This window comes from Sceloporus occidentalis, unplaced genomic scaffold, assembly GCF_023333645.1.
Source record: "Sceloporus occidentalis isolate IW3139 unplaced genomic scaffold, rSceOcc1.0.p SCAF_119, whole genome shotgun sequence".
Lineage (NCBI taxonomy): Eukaryota > Metazoa > Chordata > Lepidosauria > Squamata > Phrynosomatidae > Sceloporus > Sceloporus occidentalis.
In genome coordinates, this window is record NW_028317099.1 from 122927 (window position 1) to 143115 (window position 20189).

General features: G+C 43.0%; 1 protein-coding gene across 1 annotated transcript in view; it reads left to right on the forward strand.

The window, feature by feature from the left end:
* LOC149282297 (protein Shroom4-like) overlaps positions 1-20189 on the forward strand; it is a 47012-nt gene that overhangs the window by 17890 nt on the left and 8933 nt on the right. Inside the window, exons 2-4 of the mRNA XM_089498364.1 lie at positions 3009-3160; positions 13910-14041; positions 16464-19428. Of these exons, the coding sequence (XP_089354490.1) occupies positions 3009-3160; positions 13910-14041; positions 16464-19428 (3249 nt within the window). The remainder of the gene's footprint in view (positions 1-3008; positions 3161-13909; positions 14042-16463; positions 19429-20189) is intronic.

The following is a 20189-nucleotide window of genomic DNA, read 5'->3' on the forward strand; positions in this document are numbered from 1 at the left end:
TCAGGGTGTTTGTTTTTGTAGGGCTTAGACAACACAGCAAGAACACCTACAAATGACTAATATGCAGCTCCCCAAAAAATATTACATTATGTGATAATGAGAACTGTACAATATTTGGTGGGTATTCCCCTTTTAAGTACATCTTCTCTGTTCAGGAGGGCACTGGTGTCTTTTTTTTATTTTGTATTTCAAAGATACCACAAATATACATTTTATTTAACTTGTGCATGTAAAATAGCTTTGTGGTACTGTATGTATACAGGGAGGGAATGCCTGGGGACCACATGATTTAACAATACAAATACCAAACATCCACAAAAACAAGTTGTCTTTTGTCTGCTTTTGTGGCCTGGAGGCTTGTTTTAAGGGTGGTCACCTGTTTAGATTGCAAGCTGGCAGGCTGGCCCCTAATACCCTACTGTATTGGTTTATCTATGTCTGAATTTTGCTTTGATTAAATAGTGGCTGCATACCCCCTTGAAATTGCTGCAAACCCTTCCGGGTCGTATATGAGGCTGCTGAGGGGAAAACCTCCAGACTTGCATACTATTAATATAACTGCATAAAATATATGGTGGAATGAAAACACTTTCTAATTCTTTAGGAACTATGTACTTCTTTGTCCAACATACTTGAATAGAGTAAGTGTTCTTTCTGCGTTTGTGTTTTCCTTTTCCATAATCCTGGGGCTTTGAATCGGTGGGTTAAGCGCTGCTTCCCTGGGACTTCCAGGTCAGTCCCTTAACTCTCAATGACATGTTCTGTGTAGGACTGAAGGTTGAGGACTGTAGCAGTCCCACACAGTGTGCTAATGCTCAATGGGCTGGACTCAAAAATATTTAATTTTGCTGTCATTTGTTTCTTTTATATGTGACCTTACTGCCACTGCAACTTCTGGTATGGTCCAAAGCGTTGTTTCATTGACTATTATATTGATAATAAAACTTATCAAACTTTATGCCAACATAACTTTCTATACATAACTACTTATTTTTTCCCTTTGGGGTTAACATCATAATGTACCTCTTTATATTGGAATTTTTACATAGGCAGCTATAAACTCACTGTAGTCTGTCAATTCTTGTCTTGTCATATCCCTTGAATTTATGTATTGTATTAAGCGCTGCGTAAACTGTTGGCACTATATAAATAAAGGATAATAATAATAATCTGTCACTGGACTCTCTCTTTTCATAAATAAGCATTGAGACATTGTGTGTCTGGAGATACAAATGTGCTGAGACAAATTGAGAGAATTCAACTCAGGGCAAGACGAGTCTTAAATTGGCAAACAAGCTGGTTTGGTGTACCAGACATTTCCCATTGACTACATAGACATGTGAAGTACAGACACGGCTGCTGCTATTACAAAAAGAACTACTCATACGCAGTGCATGTATCTCCTCACAGAGAACCACTCTCCAATGTCGGATTAACAGCTGAGCACATGGAGCAATTGTTCCAGGGCCGCAGTGTACTGATTGGGACACTTGACCATCACACCAACAGGGACTTTTATGACATTGCATTCTAAATACGTAGACATTTATATGTAGCACCCCCTCCTCCCTTGTAGTTACAACAGCTTCGACTCTTCTAGGGAAGCTTTCCACATTCTGGGGAATTTCTGGCCATTCATCCAGTAGAGCATTCTAGTTCATCCCAAAGGTGCTCAATGGGATTGAGGTCAGGGGTCTGTGGGCCAATTTAGTTCTTCCACTCCAAACTCATCCAACCATGTCTTTATGGATCTTGCTTTGTGCACTGGGGCACAGTCATGGGCCTTTCCCAAACTGTTCCCACAAAGTTTGAAGCATGTGGATTATCTGTTACTGTACTTATCTACACAGACATATTCATACATACTTTATTGGATTTTCTGTTAGAGCCGTTAAGATACTTTAGCAGTCTGGATGAGATCCATTAGGTGTGATTAATGTGTAGATCATGGTTATGGTTATGTTGTGATATGCATATTTGCTGCTGACTGTACAGCATTGAGTACTACATTCATAGTTTTATTTTTCCAAGACTGGTAAGGAGTATCTGTCTGCAGCTCTTCGGCTGCAATACAGCTCTGATTAAGGTACATTATGATACATTTCCTGCTCTAAGTTTTGTTCCTCCAAAGTGAGGTACCATGGCCTGATGGCTTATCTCCAAATGGAGACCTCTACGATAATAAGGAACTCTGTTCTATAGGTTTGTAACACAGGGCATGACAAAGTACTTTTAGTTAAAATGTCACAATTATAACCTCAGGATTAAAGACTGAAAAGTCGGTTGTAAGAAAATAATGACAATATGGGTTGCTGTGTAGACTGTAGGCTTCTACATTTTCAGTGTTGGTCAACGTGGCTTCTATGATAATATGAGAAGCATGTAATAGTTGGGTGTCATCCTTATAACTTACACTGGAAAAATGTAAATTTATCGAGGGATTCAACAGATTGTGTGAACGGGTCTAGATTTTGTTAAAATGTTTGATGTGGTGCACAAGCGGTTGGCTTTATGGGAGGGCTGGTATCATTTAGCTGGATGACAGGTCCAGCCGAATGACCCAGCAATGGGGCAGCCCATACAAATTCAGTATGCACTATGTTTTCCTGTCCAAAACACATTAACAGAAAGGGACTTTAAATAATGAAACATAAAAGTAGAATATGGTCAATGACCGCAGAAGGAAAGAGATTTCTGTAAACGGAACCTGTCTCTCTTTTAAGTGGCATATAATAGGGGTGTGTTTTATATGGCAAGTATTATGAGTGGGGAGTTACATGTAAGTTAAGCAGATGCAGAGCATATGAGGAAACATAGAAACATGGGTTCTTGCCTGCCATCAAATACTCTTGGCCCATCTAGTCTTTCCATTTCCCTGCTCTACAGACTCAAACTCAATCAGCTACTTGTCTACTTGTCAGCTACTTATGTTCAAGATAGTCTATGTCGTCCATGTCTACACATCAGATATAGAAATTGACATGATACTTTGTTCCTCACCTTGTCAGATTGAAGATGGAGGGAAAGCTTCAATGTCTGAGAAGATGCAAGTGGGAGATGAGCTGGTGAATATTAATGGAACTCCCTTGTATGGCTCCCGCCAGGAAGCACTGATCCTAATCAAGGGCTCTTACAAGATCCTGAAGATGATTGCCCGAAGGTAATAACCCATTCACCGTGTTACTAGTAAGCCGCAGCAAAACAAATTGGCAAGCAGGCGAAGTGTCTGTGCAAGAACACCTTTGTCACCGACAAGTGTTGTAGAAGTTGTTTGTGCCATAGTAAAATGTCTGTCATAAAAGCTAGTCTAGGCTGTGCCAGAACCTGGAATCTAGCTGGATACTGTCAATATATATATATATATATATATATATATATATATATATATATATATATATATATATATATATACACTCTGATTTTGTTTACAGCATAAGTAAAATGAACACTTATTTAAGGTATAGGTCTCAGCAATATTTTTTCAAATACAGGACAGACAAATACTGCAGAAAAGTTGGGTGTATATTACTAGTAGCTATCTTAAAGTTTATTTTTCATGATGCTACGTGCTCACGGCCTAGTAGCAGTTATCGGCTATATGATGGGAGAGAACACGCCACACTCTGTCCGGCATCCTCTTGTTTTCTGATTTGGTGGATTACTGGCTCTCAAGTGTATCTCTCCAATATTTATAAAATGCCTTGTGTCTCTATTCTGATCTTTGGTATGCTCAGAGCAACACCCACTTATAGTTACATGTTCCCTGAGTCCCACAGTGAACTTATTACATTTTTTTATGTCTGTAGCGGCCCAAGACTGAAATATAAATCCTGTGGTGTCATGTTGTGGTGGTTTAAATAGTCCAAAACAGCAAGACACAAATTACCACACTATAAAGCCAAATTAAAATGAATATCACTATTTTTCCCCTTTAACCCTTTGCCTGCCAGGGGTCATGATTCATGTTTTGTATTTGTGCCACTAGAGTAAAATGACTATCCCTGAAAACTGTTTATGATATAAATATTTTGCTGCCATCTAGTGATGGAAGGAGGTAATGCTTTTCTTACAGCTTATTATTGAGATGTTTTTTATATATCGCCATTTCTATGCAGCTAAAATGCCTTTTTTTTGTTTACATGCATTGTTCATGTAGTGTATAAAATGGCTGGTATTATTGTAAAAGTTACTTCTTCTTGGTTTAAAGCATAACTGGCCATAATTTATCCTTAAATTCCTACACATATGGATCTCATACATATCATGTATACATCTCCTGCAAGACGTTTGACTGGGGGTGCAACCCCTCCATGTATTTGCAAAATGAACACCACAAAAATGTAAGGCTCACACAGCTATTTTTTTTTTCTGTTGTGCTACCAAATCACATTTAATGGTAGTCTTAACATATTTCTGAAAATCTATTTTTGAACAGGGGCATTTAATTTAAGATTTATATATACAGTGATTCACTATGATCATGTAGTGATATACTATACACAGGTGTCCAGTTACTTTTGGTCATATAGTGACCATCATGCCTGTATGAGCTTGTAGGACATTTTATTCCCATGAGCATTAAAATGCAGTTGGTTCTTACTTAGCACCTATAACAGCCTCTCCTCTTCTGGAAAGGCTTTCCACAAGATGTGTAGCATGTCTGTGGTAATTTGCTACCATTCAGCCAAAAACCCATTTAGGCAATTTCACAATCTGCATGAAAGACCTTAGCTCAATAATTTGGAGGGGTGTCCACATACGCTTGGTCATATAGTGTAGATGATTTTAAATTGCTGATTCAATTATTGCTTTATATTTGACATTCTGACTTTTCCAGCCATGATGTTAACAGTGCGGTACTCATACAGACATTTTGATTGGGGAACAATAGGTGTGAATACAAAAGTAGGGGACTTCCTGCACATTAGAGCTTACAGTCTGTGTTATGTTTCATTTATGTAACTTTATTGTATCAATCAAATCAATATGTACCGTAAACAAAATATGTGAATGAATAAAGCAAACCATGTGCAGTTTTATTATAACTTGTCATTTATGGTAAACAGCTATATATGAAAGAAACCTTAACCTTTTTATATGGAGGAAAATAGTGGTCAGAATCTGTTCACTAAAAAAGCTTAAGTATGACTTCTAAGTACACCATAAATGGAAATATATGTTTTGGTACTAGTATTTCTAAAATGCAGGCTCTACATTCTTGTCCATATCATATTATGAAAACATATATGTTTAGGTTGTAGGTACAGTCTCAAGACAGTGTGCCCCTTTAGGGCAGATATATATTTTTCCAAATGCACAGGGAAGTAGATCTATAGAGGGGTAGCTTTTTTGTCTCATCCACAGTCTATGATGAGGAAAAACAACATTTTAAAATAAATACATGTACTACAGGGTAACACTGTGTCCGTTCTTAGTGACTGGCATAAAATAATTTCAAGTGCTTATGACTGTTACATACAAACATGACAAGAGACCAGAACATGACAGGCGCATAGTTGAGTTTGTGCCCCAGGAAGCTCATACCCCCATACCCAAATAATGACTCTGACACTTTACTTGGGTGCAAAATATTTTTGTCCACAGCTTTATTAACATATATACAATATTTAGAGGTCATTGTCAACCCAGCCACCCCGGTTAACATTATTAACAGTTTAAATCTTATTAGCACTGACAATGACCTCACATAACCAATAAATTAACCATATAATGGCACCAACACATACCAGGTGCCTCCACATTAACATATTAACATATTGACCACAATAGGGATGTACCGAGACACCCCTACCAGACCGTTTAACCAAATTATAACTATGTAGGGGCATACCGAGACACCCCTACACCACCGATTTAACCAAATTACCACTGCAGGGGCATACCGAGACACCCCCACACCACCAATTTAACCACACACCAATGCAGGGGCATACCGAGACACCCCTACACCACCCCAGGTTCTGAGCCACAGGCCAGCTCGAAACCTACACCAATAACTTGAACCAAGTCAAATTATTAACCAAAAACATAACAAAACACCGTATTAGGCAATAATCCCCAACTAACCCCGCCACAGGCCAGACCTTGAACCCCTCAAGCCGTCTGAGCCCCGCCACACCGAAAAAACAAAGCTTGGGTTAACGCGTCCTGAAAACCCAAATTCAAAAAATCCAGGCCCACATCAGATAAGTGGACACCGTCCTCCCTAAAATAGCCAGGCAACAGGGACTCCAACTCCCAATGCCGTATCACCAGGCCACCACATCGCCTAATAAAGCTCGCCATGAGCTTATTCACCTTACCCTTGCACCGCGCAAGGGCATCCGCATCACGTGCATGCCTCCAGTGTAACCTCGGGACAATCTCCGACCACACAACCAACACACGAGGGACTAAAGCCCTCAACCTCTCCACATCCCGTTTCATCCGCCAAACTAATTCCTTCTGGGGAACCACACCTAAATCGTTCCCTCCCGCATGGAACAAAACAATGTCCGGAACCCCTTCATCCCTCAAGAGTCGCCAAAGTTCCGCACACACATCATTCCATCCCGCACCGCGAAGGCCGATCCATCGCAGCAACAGCCGATCCTCCTGAAAGCCCAGTTGCGCACACGTCCCACGAACTGCAGCTCTCTGACCAGCCCAATAGACGTAGGAATGGCCCATGATCCAGGCCACCAAACCTGAAAAACAAAACAACAGTAAACAAAAGCCCTCCAGCCGAGCAGAGCTCACAACAGACCTTCAGGCCGAACATACGACCTAAAACGAACCGACTCCCAACGCCCCAACTTCTTCACCAAATCATCACCGAACCCCATCTGGGCTGCTACCGTAGCAGCCCCAATACGAAAAGAGTGCGTACCAAATTGACGTGAATCCAAACCCACGCGCTCCAAACATACACGAAAGATCCGCAAAAATTGAAACCGAGATAAAGCCGACCCGTTCTCATGTAAGAGAAAAGGTCCCACCACAGCAGGGCGATGAGCCAAGTATTCCAAACAACCCTGAACTGGACACATCATGGACCCCGGCCATGGATACAATACGACATCACACCCCTTCCCAAGCACATCCGTCTTGGACCGCCGTAAACGAGTAGACACCATGTCCTTGCTAACCAGTACGTCAGACCCCTGAAGACCCCCACCTCCAGCCTGACTCCTACTCACCAGCTCCCCGATCCGGAAAGCTCCGAAAAACGCCAAAATGAATGCCAACCCAAACAACCTGGACTCATAAACTGAAAAACACACCGATGGCAAAACATCCAACACTTTCTGCAACACCTGCACCGACACCGGGCGCCTATTGTCACCAACACCAACCCACCTCCGAAAACCCCTCAAAGCCTGACGAACCAAAAATTCCTTAGTATGATCCTTCCAACCCTTAAGTTTGAACAAAAACGCCAAAGCTGACATATTCCTCCCCAAGACCGCGGGGGAAGCCCCTTTCGAAACCAAATCAAACAGGAACCACAACAGCACATCCAGCTGTTCCGCTGCCGAATTCACAGACCCCACACAGGAAACCATCCTGTCCCAATCGGCCCAAACCTTACCATAAGCCGACCATGTTACCGGCGCCAACGATGCTCTCACGCCTCCAGCAAGCAACTCGTCCCTAAGTGCCACATCTCGTCCGGGCAGACCAGACCTGAATCCTGAGCCCCGGGCGCCACCTCGCGGAACCGATCCCACTGAAAACGAGACAGGGAATCCGCTATAATATTTAAGAAACCCGGGACATGCTCAGCCCTAAACACCACATTAAGAGACATGCAGAGCAGAACAAACCTCCGTAACAACCGAACCACCGCCATAGAAGAAGCCGACAGCCGATTTACCGCATGAACCACCGCCATATTATCCGAGAAAAACACCACCTTCTTATCACGAAACGACTCGCCCCACAAAGACAAGGCGACCACCAAAGGAAAAAACTCCAAAAATGCCAAGTTGCGCATGAGCGGACTATCCCTCCAAGAATCCGGCCAACGTTCCGCACACCAATGGCCCTGAAAATACGCCCCAAAACCAACACTCCCCGAAGCGTCAGTATAAAGCTCCAACTCCTCGGCGGACACCGACTCCCTGCGAAAAAACACCGTACCATTAAAGTGTTGCAAAAACACCTCCCACACCTCCAAGTCAGCTCTCATAGCTGCCGAAACCCGTACAAAATGATGCGCCAACTGGACGCCCGAAGTGGCCCGTGACAAACTTCGAATGAAAACCCGACCCATGGGAATGGCCCTACACGCAAAATTCAAACGACCAATCAAGGATTGTAACTGCCTTAAGGTCACCTTCCGAACACCACGAAACTCGTGAACCACATCCCTAAGCGCCCGCAGCTTATCTTGCGGCAGCCTGCATTCACCCGCCACCGAGTCAATTTCCAAGCCCAAAAAACTCAAACAGGTAGTAGGACCCTCGGTTTTGTCCGCAGCCAGCGGGACGCCAAACAACCCGGCCACCCACTCCAACATCCGCAACAAATAACCACACTCCCCAGATCCACACGGACCCACACAAAGAAAGTCATCTAGATAGTGAACCAAAAACCGACTCCCTGCCTCCATCCTGACCACCCATTCGAGGAACGAACTAAACGCCTCAAAATAAGAACAAGAGATGGAGCAACCCATAGGGAGACACAAGTCGACAAAATACTGACCCTCAAAATAACAACCCAACAGATGATGACAATCCGGGTGAATCGGTAACAAACGGAATGCCGATTCAATATCTGCCTTAGCCATAAGGGCATTAGGGCCCGCCTTCCTAACCAACTCGACAGCCTGGTCAAATGATGCATAGGAAACAGAACACAGCACCTCAGCAATGTCATCGTTCACCGACAAACCCTTCGGGTATGACAGGTGATGGATCAACCTGTACTTCCCAACTTCCTTCTTAGGTACCACCCCCAAAGGTGACAGACGCAAATTACCCAGAGGGGGAGAAGAAAAAGGACCCGCCATCCTGCCCAAAGAGACTTCCTTTGCCAACTTGTCCCTCACCACCTCTGGAAACTCCAAAACTGACTTCAAATTCCGATTACAACTCCGAAATTGCCTAACAGAAAAAGGAATATAAAACCCATACCGAAAACCGTCGCACAACAACTGAGCCGCTTCACGATTACCGTAACGGCTTAGCCAGGGTAGCATCGCGTTTAACCTCACCGGGGTTAGCCCCAGAGGAAGCGGCCCCGGACCCGGAAGACGTAGTTCCCGAGACTCCTCCAGATTTCCCCTTCTTGAAACACTTCGTGAAACTATGGGCGCCCCCACAACCGGAACATTCATGCTTGAACTTGCAAGCAGACCCCCACTTACAATGGCTGTCGTTGAACAGCCAACAAAAACCTTTCCTATTGACGGCCGACGCGGAACCGTGCCCGCCCGCGCCGGCCCCCGACTGAAAGGGCTGCGCCTTCTGCGCCATCATAAGCTTCATCCACAATGGCAGGTCCATCTGGTCCCACCGCATACCTGGATTAGCCGACAATCGCTGCCTAAACTGCTCGTCGTATTTCCACCACGCCAGACCCCCATACGTCCTATACGCTTCCCAGATACCATCCAAGTAACAAAAAAGAGGAGAGCACAAATTAGGCGACTTCTCCCCAATAACACTAGCCAATATACAAAATGCCCTCAACCAGTTACCAAACGACTTGGGAATCTTCCTATAACGCTTTTTCTTTTCCTCCTCCTCCTTCTTAGCATCCTTCTTATCTTCCTCTTTCAAATCTATAAACTCCTCTAAAGGCAACAAAGAAAATATCTCCACAAAATCCCCTTTCCAAATCTTATCTTTAACATCCTGCTTCAGATGAACCCCCAGGGGGCCAGCAAAAGAAACATAGGCATTCTGCCTAGCCGAATCCGGAATCCCACCTGTCAATTCCGCCCTCTCGACGCTAACCGAAGAAGCCCCCGAAGCCAAAGCCTCACCACCATCCACTCCTGCCACTGCTGGCACAACTACCGCACCGCCTGCTCCCACACCGGAGCCAACCGGAGACCACACCTGACCACAACCAGAACCCACCTGAGACCCCTTCTGCAGAGACCCCAACAAACCCTTCAAACCATCTAACAATTGTCGGGTTTCAACCATAGCTCTAGACTCACCACCGGAACCTCCGGCTGCAGCTCCAAGCCCCGAGGCTGCATCCTGGCCGCCGCCATCATGGGAATCCCTTGGCAAGGCCGCACTCCCATCACCCCCAGCCGCCGCAGAAGGACGTCGCTGAGGACCCGGGCCATGACCTCCAACCGCACCGAAAGACCTAGAAGGAGACAAAATACGAGGCACAGAAAAAGATTCCCCACGAACAGACGAACCACGCCGAACAGGGATCCGAGACCGAAAACCACCAACATCCCCAACCTCCCTCCCCGAACTCCCACAGGGAGACCTAGACCTATCACAAGCCCTACTAAAACCTCTACCTAAACCCCCTGACGAAGACAGCGCCTCAATACTATCCCGAAGAAAAGCAACATCCTGCGCCTGACTCTCCAACACCAAAGTGCGGCCACCGCGACCCACCTGCCCAGAACTAGCCTCCTCAACCAACAACCCAACATCCTGCGTCACACGCTGTGCCCGGCCCAACGTAGCTGCCGTAAAACCAGAGACGGCACCACGGGACCGCCCGAGGCCCGCCGCAAAACTCTCACCACCTCCAGTCAGCTGCTCAGCCGCCGAAACGGCACCTTCCCCGCACCGAAGGCCCGCAGAAAACGCTCGGGGGCTGCCACTAACCCTCAACGCTGCAGGAACCGCTCCCTCCTCCTCCGACGAGCACGACGGAGAATTCCCGCCACTGCGCACCTCAGGGGCAGACGCACCGCCAACCACGCTGCCACCCGTCTCACCCCGCGCTGACCTAACAGCACCCCTCGACCTCCCGGGGCCCGCCGCACTCGTTTCCTCATACCTTCCAACGTAGCCGCGACCCACACCAGCCATGTCGACCTCCAACCGCTGCTGTTCCGCCAGGGCCCGATGAAAACCACGGGGCGCCCGCGAAGTACCACTCCCACGAACACCAACTCCGCTCCGGCCTCCAACACTCTCGTCACGCCTGTCTCCTGAACGGCTCCGGACCCAACGTCCACCCGAAGACAGCTCCGGGCTCAAGCGCTCCGGAGGCCGTGTGCGCCGCACAGGCCGACCCGACGAAGGAACCGCCACGACGTCCAACACAGGTGCCAACTGCTCCCTCAGCCAACCGGTACCACGATCCCTCGTAGCCATCCGTAGCCCTTCCAGAATCTCTTCAATTTCCCGCTCCATCTGCAAAATAAAGCAAAAGCCTCTCCGAACCAAATTGCTCAATACAGAACAACCAGGATTTGGATAAGCAGTTAAGTGACAGTTTACAAAATGGTTGCCACTTATATACCTTACCAATAACCCCACCCATAACAATTCTAAACCAATTAAATTAAATCCTTCCTTTTTGCACACCACCTAGCTCTGTCAAGGCCCACTCCGCCTAAGCTGCGCTGCTCCATTGGGCTTCAATTAAGCCCTTCTAATCGTCCCTTTATTCCTGCTGTAAAGGCTCAAACCTTAATTGATCCTTGGTCTTTTCTTATATTTAGGACAGCCAAATGCTTATCGTATGCACATGTGTCAGGTATTCAGTTATGGCCCGTCTAATGCAACGTTTAGCTAATCAGTGTAAGGTAACGAAGCTTAACACCGTTGTTCTGTGATGGCATCTCAAATTATTTTTGGTGGTTAGTTCTCTTTAGTTTCATTAATATTAAAACACGTCTGTTTTTGTTGGTTCGCTCTTGTATTAGGCCTGGGAAATTTAGGCCTAAACGTGTCACTGCCAGTTATAATTCCGTACTTTTTATAAAATAAAAAAAAAAAAACAGAGAAATTGCATATCCTTTTATGTAACATTTGGGGTAACATGATATTTTGCATATATTAAGTGTGCTTCTCGTTGATTCACCTTAGTTCACACATTACGTTTAAAAGAAATCCTTTCATACACGCTTTTCTAGCAGACTTTAAACAAATTACATTTATTATTATTATCAGCCCTAAGCCAAACTTGTGGAATGTGACAGTCCCATGCATTGTTTCGTGGATTACTCTTTCTCCCCTTGCTCGCTTTATATAAATAAACATAGTATTGTTTTTCGGACCAATACACTTCCTGCCTGCCATGCTAATTGCCGAGAAATTTCCTACACAGGGATGGGGGGGTCATGGAATGCAGCCCCTCCAAATAACATACACTGGGAGGGGAAATCGACATAATGGTTCACTTTCTTAGGTAGTCACGATAATCCCACAGGAGAGAAGAGAGAGCCTTATTATGTTTAATGCATTTATAACGTCAGTGTATTTATTGTGGTAGACAAATTGTCGATGACAGCATACCCTGCTGTAATACCAAATAATTATATATTTCTTAAACCATTCATACCTTCGAAGGAGAGGTTTTCCTGTCTCTTCACTGAACCCTCTTTGGTTGGAATGGAGTACTTATTTACCACCGCAATAATTTTTACCAAACGTTGAGGTGGACTACCGTCCTAATTTTTAATGCAGACATCAATTGGGCAACCTGCATCTCCCACAACCTCTTCACTGTTCTTATCTCGCTTACGCCTCCATTTCCTCTGCTTTTCCTGGAGGGTTCAGGAATGTCGGGGAGGTGACCACGTGCATCGTCATTATGTATTTTGGGACAGCACTTCTCTTTAGGTCACTTCTTCTTCTCCCCATTCACAAATGTAGCAGTGCACCTCTCTTACTCTCCTCCCAAAATCATTGGAAAAATTCTCTCATTTTCCTCTTGTAAAAGGAGAAGGAAAAAAAAATAGGAAAAAAGTTCTATAGAAGATTTTTGTCAGCGACAGATGTGCTTTTCCTCTCATGCTTTTACTTTGCATTGGAAAAGGTTAGAAGTGCATATTTTTTTATTTTGTACTGATTTTCAGGCTTTAGATATTTTTATTGAACATCGGTAATGCTGGTTTGATGTACTAAACCAAGTAAGTACTCATTTTATTTTCTTCATAAGATTAACTCTTATATCAATTGAGTGAGTAGTGCAACTTTTTCTTACTTCCACTGAAATAGTCTCTCAGGCTCTCTATCTCCCCATCATAAGTCTTTTTTTAGTTACATTCATGCAATATACTTTATAAAAGTAAAGTACAATATCTCATACATTAACAGTAAAAAAATGCATTGTCTCGGATAACAATCTTAATGTTCTTTTTGTGGATTTCCCTAACTTAATGATCAAATATACATAAGTGCTATGTTTTCAAGCTAAAGTAAATTATATATATATATAAACAAAACTACTGTTACAAAAAACATAACCATACTGATCTGTAATGTTCTATATAAGTGTAAATATAAAGTGTAAAGCCTGTCAAAAACATGGCAAAATAGGACTACTATATAAATTATACTGACCTTGTTATTTTTGTATCCGCTATCTTACCACCTTGTAGTACAAGTATTTCCACTGTATGTCTGCACCTTGGCTTTTTCCTGAGGTGATCTTACTGACTCTGTTCTCTAAACAAAAACTTTCTGTGCCAATTTTGTTATAAGGTAATTCCATATAGTGGTTAGTAGGATAAAGTATGTAGTAGGAAGTAGATATGTAGTAGAAAAGTGTGAACCGCAGGTTCATGTAGTAGTTTTTTTTTTTAATTTAGTACTTTTTCTTTGGAAATGTCCATTCAAAGCCATTAGAATTTTGTTCTGGTTTCATATTCTTCTTCACCACTGTTTTATATGCTGAAGTGTACTGAATATTGTGTCGTTTATAAAATCTTTTGTTGGGTGCTAATGCCCTTTGCGTATGTATTTCGTAGGAGGAACGTTTCAGTTATCAGACCACACTCATGGCATCTTGCCAAGTTGTCAGAGGTCCATCCGGATGTGGCCAGTATGCAGTACCCTACAGATGCCTTTAGTTTGTCGTGGCACTCTGGCTGTGAAAATAGGTTTGTACTAAATAAGAAATATTGTTACAAATTCTTCTAAGGTATATAATAATTATCATTTTTTGTTGTTGCTGTGGCGATAAAGACCATTTAAAAAAACCAAAAACAAAAACTTTGCCCTTCAAATAAATTGGATAAGAAAACCCTAGTTCTAGAATTCACCAGTGTTTGTGTCTTAATTAAATACTAATTCTAAAAAGAATCACCAGCAATGTGACTATGTAATGTATAGTTAAATGGACACTCCATTTTTTTGTGTAGAAGGTGTGCTCAGCAATTCAGAAGCAATGTTAAAGATATCTGGTTAGTGTGCTGTGCCAGGCATGAGTGTTGTGAAGAGCGAGTAGTGGCTAGGGTGATTTCATCAAAAGCAGTAGCAGATCGGTTGAGAATTGTTGGAGCGTGAGAGAGATGAGGTCTGTGGTCACAAAGCTGTTGGAAGCAGTGGGTAGGAGTAGGAGGCAAAGTGACATAGCGGGATAAAAGTTAATAGAAAAGGGGAGTTAGAGAAATTAGTAAGTGAGCACATGCTACAGAAATAAAGACCATCATTGAGTAGGGACAGCTGTTGCCTACAAAAATCTAAATTCAGGTAAAGTAGTTTTTAGAGAGATTTCATAAGGTTAAATAATATTTGTCTGCAGAGCTGAGTTTAATGATTTATGCAGCAGCATCTGCCTATCTAGTTGCTTATCTGTTCTGCAGTCTCTTCATTTTCCCTCTGTGATTTTTCTTATAAGGCTCATGTTAAAGAGAAAAACATCAGATATTGCTAAAGGAAGAAAAATATTTTTTAACGGGAAACATCTCCATGCAATATTTAGTGTGCGTGTACATGTACAGGAACCGACTAGGGATAAAAACTGACCCTGGCACTTTAAGACCAGCAGATGATCACGTTAGTGTAGCCGCCCGATGGTAACATGTAGCCTTTCACTGCGGTCTTCCATCACCCAACTAGACTACTGAAGCTTCTCGCTGCACACACTGGTCTTATAGTAAAAAAAGGAGGCACAAAGAGCACAACTATGTAAAAGTTTGAGGCAGGTGTGAAAAAATGCTGTAAAGTAAGAATGCTTTCAGAAATAGACATGTTAATTTATATTTTATCATTTAAGAAAATGCTAAAATCAATATTTGGTGTGACTACACTGTGCTAACAGCATAAATTCTTTAAGGTGCACTAGTACATAGTCAGGGATTTTGTAGGCATATACCATATACCAAACAGGTGCTAATGTTCATCATTATATGTAGGTTAAAACACAATCATTAATGGAAACAGCCAAACCCACAAGCAAGCGTAGGTTCTTGAAGAGAGTTTAATATCAAAAGTCATATAACATGGCAAGACTGAGCACAGCAACAAGACACAAGGTAGGTATGATCAGCACCAGGCAGAAATTCCAAGACATGAGTTTCCAGATGTTCTGTCCAAGTTCTTTTAAAGAAAGGAAAAAAAAAATGGGCAGCCTTGAGGACCGCAGTAGCCAGCCAAGAAAATGTAGTGCAGCACATGAAAGGTACATCATGCTTCCATTCACAATCAGAAAATATCCAGCAGTGCGATCAGCTCAGCATTGACAAAAAAACAAGGCCCCTAGTATACCCATCTACTGTCTGGAGAAGTCTGGTCAGAAGTGGTCTCTATGGAAGACCTGTGGTCAAAAAGCCATACAAGCCATGGAAACAAGGCCAAGCGACTCAACTATTCAAAGAACCACAGGAACTGGATTGTATTAAAAATGGCAGCAGGTGCTCTAGACCGATAAGTCAAAAGGCAGTTTGACAAAGAGCAGACAACAGTGAAGCATAGTGGGGGGGTTCCTTGCATGTTTGGGACTGCATTTCTGCAAATGAAATTGGGGATTTTGTCAGAATTAGTGGTCTCCTCAATGATAAGACATACAGGTAGATACTTATCCATCATGCAGAACCATCAGGAAGGCATCTGACTGGCCCCAAATGTTATACGCAGCATGGCAAGAACAGAAAACAGCCACATTTGTTAAGAACTATCTAAAGCATAAAGAACAAGGTGTCCTGGAAGTGATGGCATAGCCTCCACAGAGCCCTGATGTGTGGGGGCTATGCCATCACTTCCAGGACACAAGTCTGTCTGTGATTACATGACGAGAGAAGAAACTGAAGCTGCAAAAATCTTTGGTTCTCCAAAATGTAACAACCTACTTGCCTAGTTCCTTTAAAAAACTGTGTGCAAGTATACCTTGAAGAATGGATGCTGTTTTGAAGGCAACATATGGTCACACCAAATATTGATTTGATTTAGACTTTATTTTCACCTCGTTATACACTGCTGTGTTGGAGCAATACAAGACAAGATAATACTGTCCATGTGTATTTTGAGAACAATTGTAATGAGTGATCTTATCGTATTTAACTGTGTTTTTTGCTTTTGTAGTGAACTTCCTATACAGTGGAATCCACTTTCCCGGCACTGCAGCACAGACAAAAGCAGCTCTATTGGTAGCATGGAAAGTCTTGACCAGCCAGGACAGAATTACTACGAGGGAACACTGTCTCCAATTGACCCCGGGATGTACCAAAACAAAAGGGACTCTGCATACAGTTCCTTCTCTGCCAGCTCTAATGCTTCCGATTCTACAGTGTCGGCAAGGGCAGAAGATCCTCCTCCCATGGACTGTATCCTGCAAGGACTGAGAACTTCCAAACTGACTGATGGGAGATATCTCCAAACAGGTCTGGGTCCTCAAGAAGAACTTTGTAGCCAAACATTAGCTGAACATTCGCAAAGACCTTCCTCCTTTCCGTATGATACAAATAGCATTATCAAATCTCCTCCACTACCACCCGTCAGAAGGGACAGTCTACGTGCCTCTAAAAGTCATCTTAGCCATACTGCGAAAAGAAGGGCTTCAGCTCCAGGGGACTCTCTGCAAATGTCAGGAAGGTGGACTTCAGACATCCAACAGTACAAAAACTGTGACCCCATGGGGTGCCAGTGTGGTTTAGGACTTTGCACTGTACATCTAAAGGACAGCTTATTGTCTGATCAGTATTACATGCTGAGTTCACAGAGTGATAGGGCCTACCAAAGCACTGACAAGACCACCATGATTGATAAGGAAAGCAAAAGCCATTGCACTGAGATCCAATACAGATGGTCAGATGATAAAAGAGACAAAGAGCTGATAAGTCATAATGTGGTAGCAGGGGTAATATGCTGCACTGAGGAACAGGCCAAAGAAGCACCATCTAACAGCTCGCACTGTCTGTTTCAGAAATCTTCTTGTTCACTTTCTTTAAACAATGAAAATTCAGATATGCAGACTATGTTTCATAGTGATGAGTGGACTATGACTACATCAAAAGAAAATTCTCTGTGTCCAGCAAAAAAATGTAATGGAGAAAATACTAAAGAAAATAAATTCAATAATCATATGGATTCAGGTGTCTCACGGGGAGGTAAATTGGAAGGAAGATCAAGTGATTTTGGCAATTTCAATACCAATACAAATAATATAGTTTCGACAACACAGCATGGGGCTTCTTTTGAAACTTCTGCCAGTGAGTCTAAAAAACATGAAATACAGCCTGGTTTGCAAACAGTGAATTGTACAGATGTTTTGGTGGAAGATAGCGAGAGGCCAGTAAAGAAGCCAGGATCTTCACGCAGTCGCTCAGCTCAAATGAGGAGGAAGAGTGACAGATTTGCCACCAACCTAAGAAATGAGATTCAGCAACGGAAGGCGCAGCTGCAGAAAAGTAAGGGTTCCTCAATGCTGCTTTGTGGGGAAGAACCAGTCGAGGAGAGAGAAGAGCCCACTGAACATCTATCTCCTCCTCGGCCTGTTCCTCCACCCCCACCCCCTAAAAACAAGTCACGGTTGTCAGAAATCAAAAAAGCAAATCCTGAACGTTTTGGAAAGTGTATGGACATTCCGGACATGGAGTTAAAAAAGCACACAATTACTGAGAACAATGGTGGACTTAAACCCAGTCTCCAAACAAACTCGGTGGAAAATACATTACATGCAAGAGTGAATCCTGTGACAGGGGAGGGTAAAATTTTAAACTCTGCAGGCCATATAGAGGATTACATCAGAAAAGTAGATTCTACCAATTTCTTCCATGATGACTCATTAACGCATGAACACAATTTGCCAGCAGTCAATCACAAAAACTTTGAACAAGGATTTGAAAATCTTAAAAGTGCTGCCCAGAAACTGGTCTTAAGACAAGACGATACCTGGAATGATAATGAGACATCAACTGGAACAGCCACAAGTGGGAATCATGAAACCTCAGAAATGATGGGCACTGTAATAGAATATGTGACTGAATGCAAAGGGGTTGCTGTAAAGTGGAACGAACACAGGGATTCTTCAATCCAAGATATAAAGGATCCCAATGAATTGTGCAGGGACAATTTATGCCAAAGCAAAAATAAAGGGCCTTTGACTGAAAAACTTCCAAGAGACTGCATTGAAGATACAAGTCAGTATAAGAGTCATGTGCATTTAAATTCAGACATCCAAAGAAATGCCCATCAATATAATGAAGAACTTCCACAGTCAGATGGGTCTTTAAATGAGGACTGCAGAACAGGTTCCCTTGAGATCGTACATGATGAGCAGCAGTTCCAAGAGGTAAAGTCACATGAAAAGGGACTGACGGCTGATTCTTCTTTGGCTTCTCTAAAACTGAAGTCTACCCATTCTTCTTTGGATTTTGAAGATCACCTTTCCAAGCATATGCCAAGTTGGACTTGGTCTGCAGAACATAAACTGCAACCTAACATGAATTTAGTTAAGGAAAGTCCCCCAGATGCTAAGCATGTTGAGGGTACAATTCCTCCCATCACACAGACTACAGAGGAGAATGTTTTGATGCCTTTTGCTGATAGAAGGAGATTTTTTGAAGATACTAGTAAGCCCCCCAAGTCTTCTCACACTTCTGCCCACGTGAAACCAATGATCCCTGACCCACCTATTTCACAGGTAGTTTCTGATGTAAGAAGGCACTCTATAGACCATGCCTATTACCCATCCTCTCCCAGCAGGCAAGACAGTGCTGCACATTATGCTGAGTGCTGTGTAAATCATCCTGTAGACCCACCGTTGTGTTGTAATCAAGGAGGACATTCAGCTGAATATCATCACCCAATGGTGTATGGATGTAGATTCCATGAATCTTGTATCTATTGTTCCACTGACCTGTGTCCTGCTTTACTCAAACGGAATATATCTGTAAACCACCTCAGTTGTCATTGTCACCACCACCATCACCATCATCACCAGTGGACAAAATGCAGTGATTATTTATGTCCTGTCCAGCATAGCACAATTGAGGATGGTACTTCCATACATGGTGACCCATGGCATATAAGGAGACCAGTTTTGCAGGTGAGAGAACAGAGTATGCATAATACATATTTTTTAAACTGCATGGTAAATAAAGTGTTCCTCCTGTTCCATCCACTGTATTAGCTGTAAGCTGATAATGACAAAAGCATTAAGCATGAAAGTTCCAGGACTGGAAAATTAAGGCATGGTTACATATAGAAGGTACTATCCACCCAGAGAGCAGGAATTATCCCACTAAAAGGAGACACTTACATTTCTATTAAGACCTATTGTAAATATATGTCTTTTTAATATAAATATGCGCAACAGGGTAGACGTTCCTGGTGAAACAAGCAAATAGCAAGTGAGTTAAGTAAATTAGAAGAATGGACGAGAATGTGGCAATCGCAGTTTAATGTTGATAAGTGTAAACTTACTCATTAAGGATGTAAAAGTCCCAAGCCAGAATATAGCGTTGGGGGTTCTGTTCTTTCAGCGACAACAGAAGAGAGTGACTTGGGAGTAATTATTTCTGAGGATTTAAAGGTAAGCAGGCAATGCAAGGAAACCTTAGAAAACGCAAGCAGGTTCTGGGTTGTATAGCTAGAGGTATTAGTAGTAGAAAGAGAGATGGTCCTGCCGCTTTTTGGATCTCTGGTCAAACCTCACTTAGAATATTGAGTACAGTTCTGGAGACCCCACCCTAAGAATATTGAAGATAATTCAAAGAAGGACTGCTAAAATGGCACATGGTTTACAGGATAAAAATGGTCAGGAGATATGTATAGCTTGGAGAAAAAAAGATGTCGGGGTGTGATAGG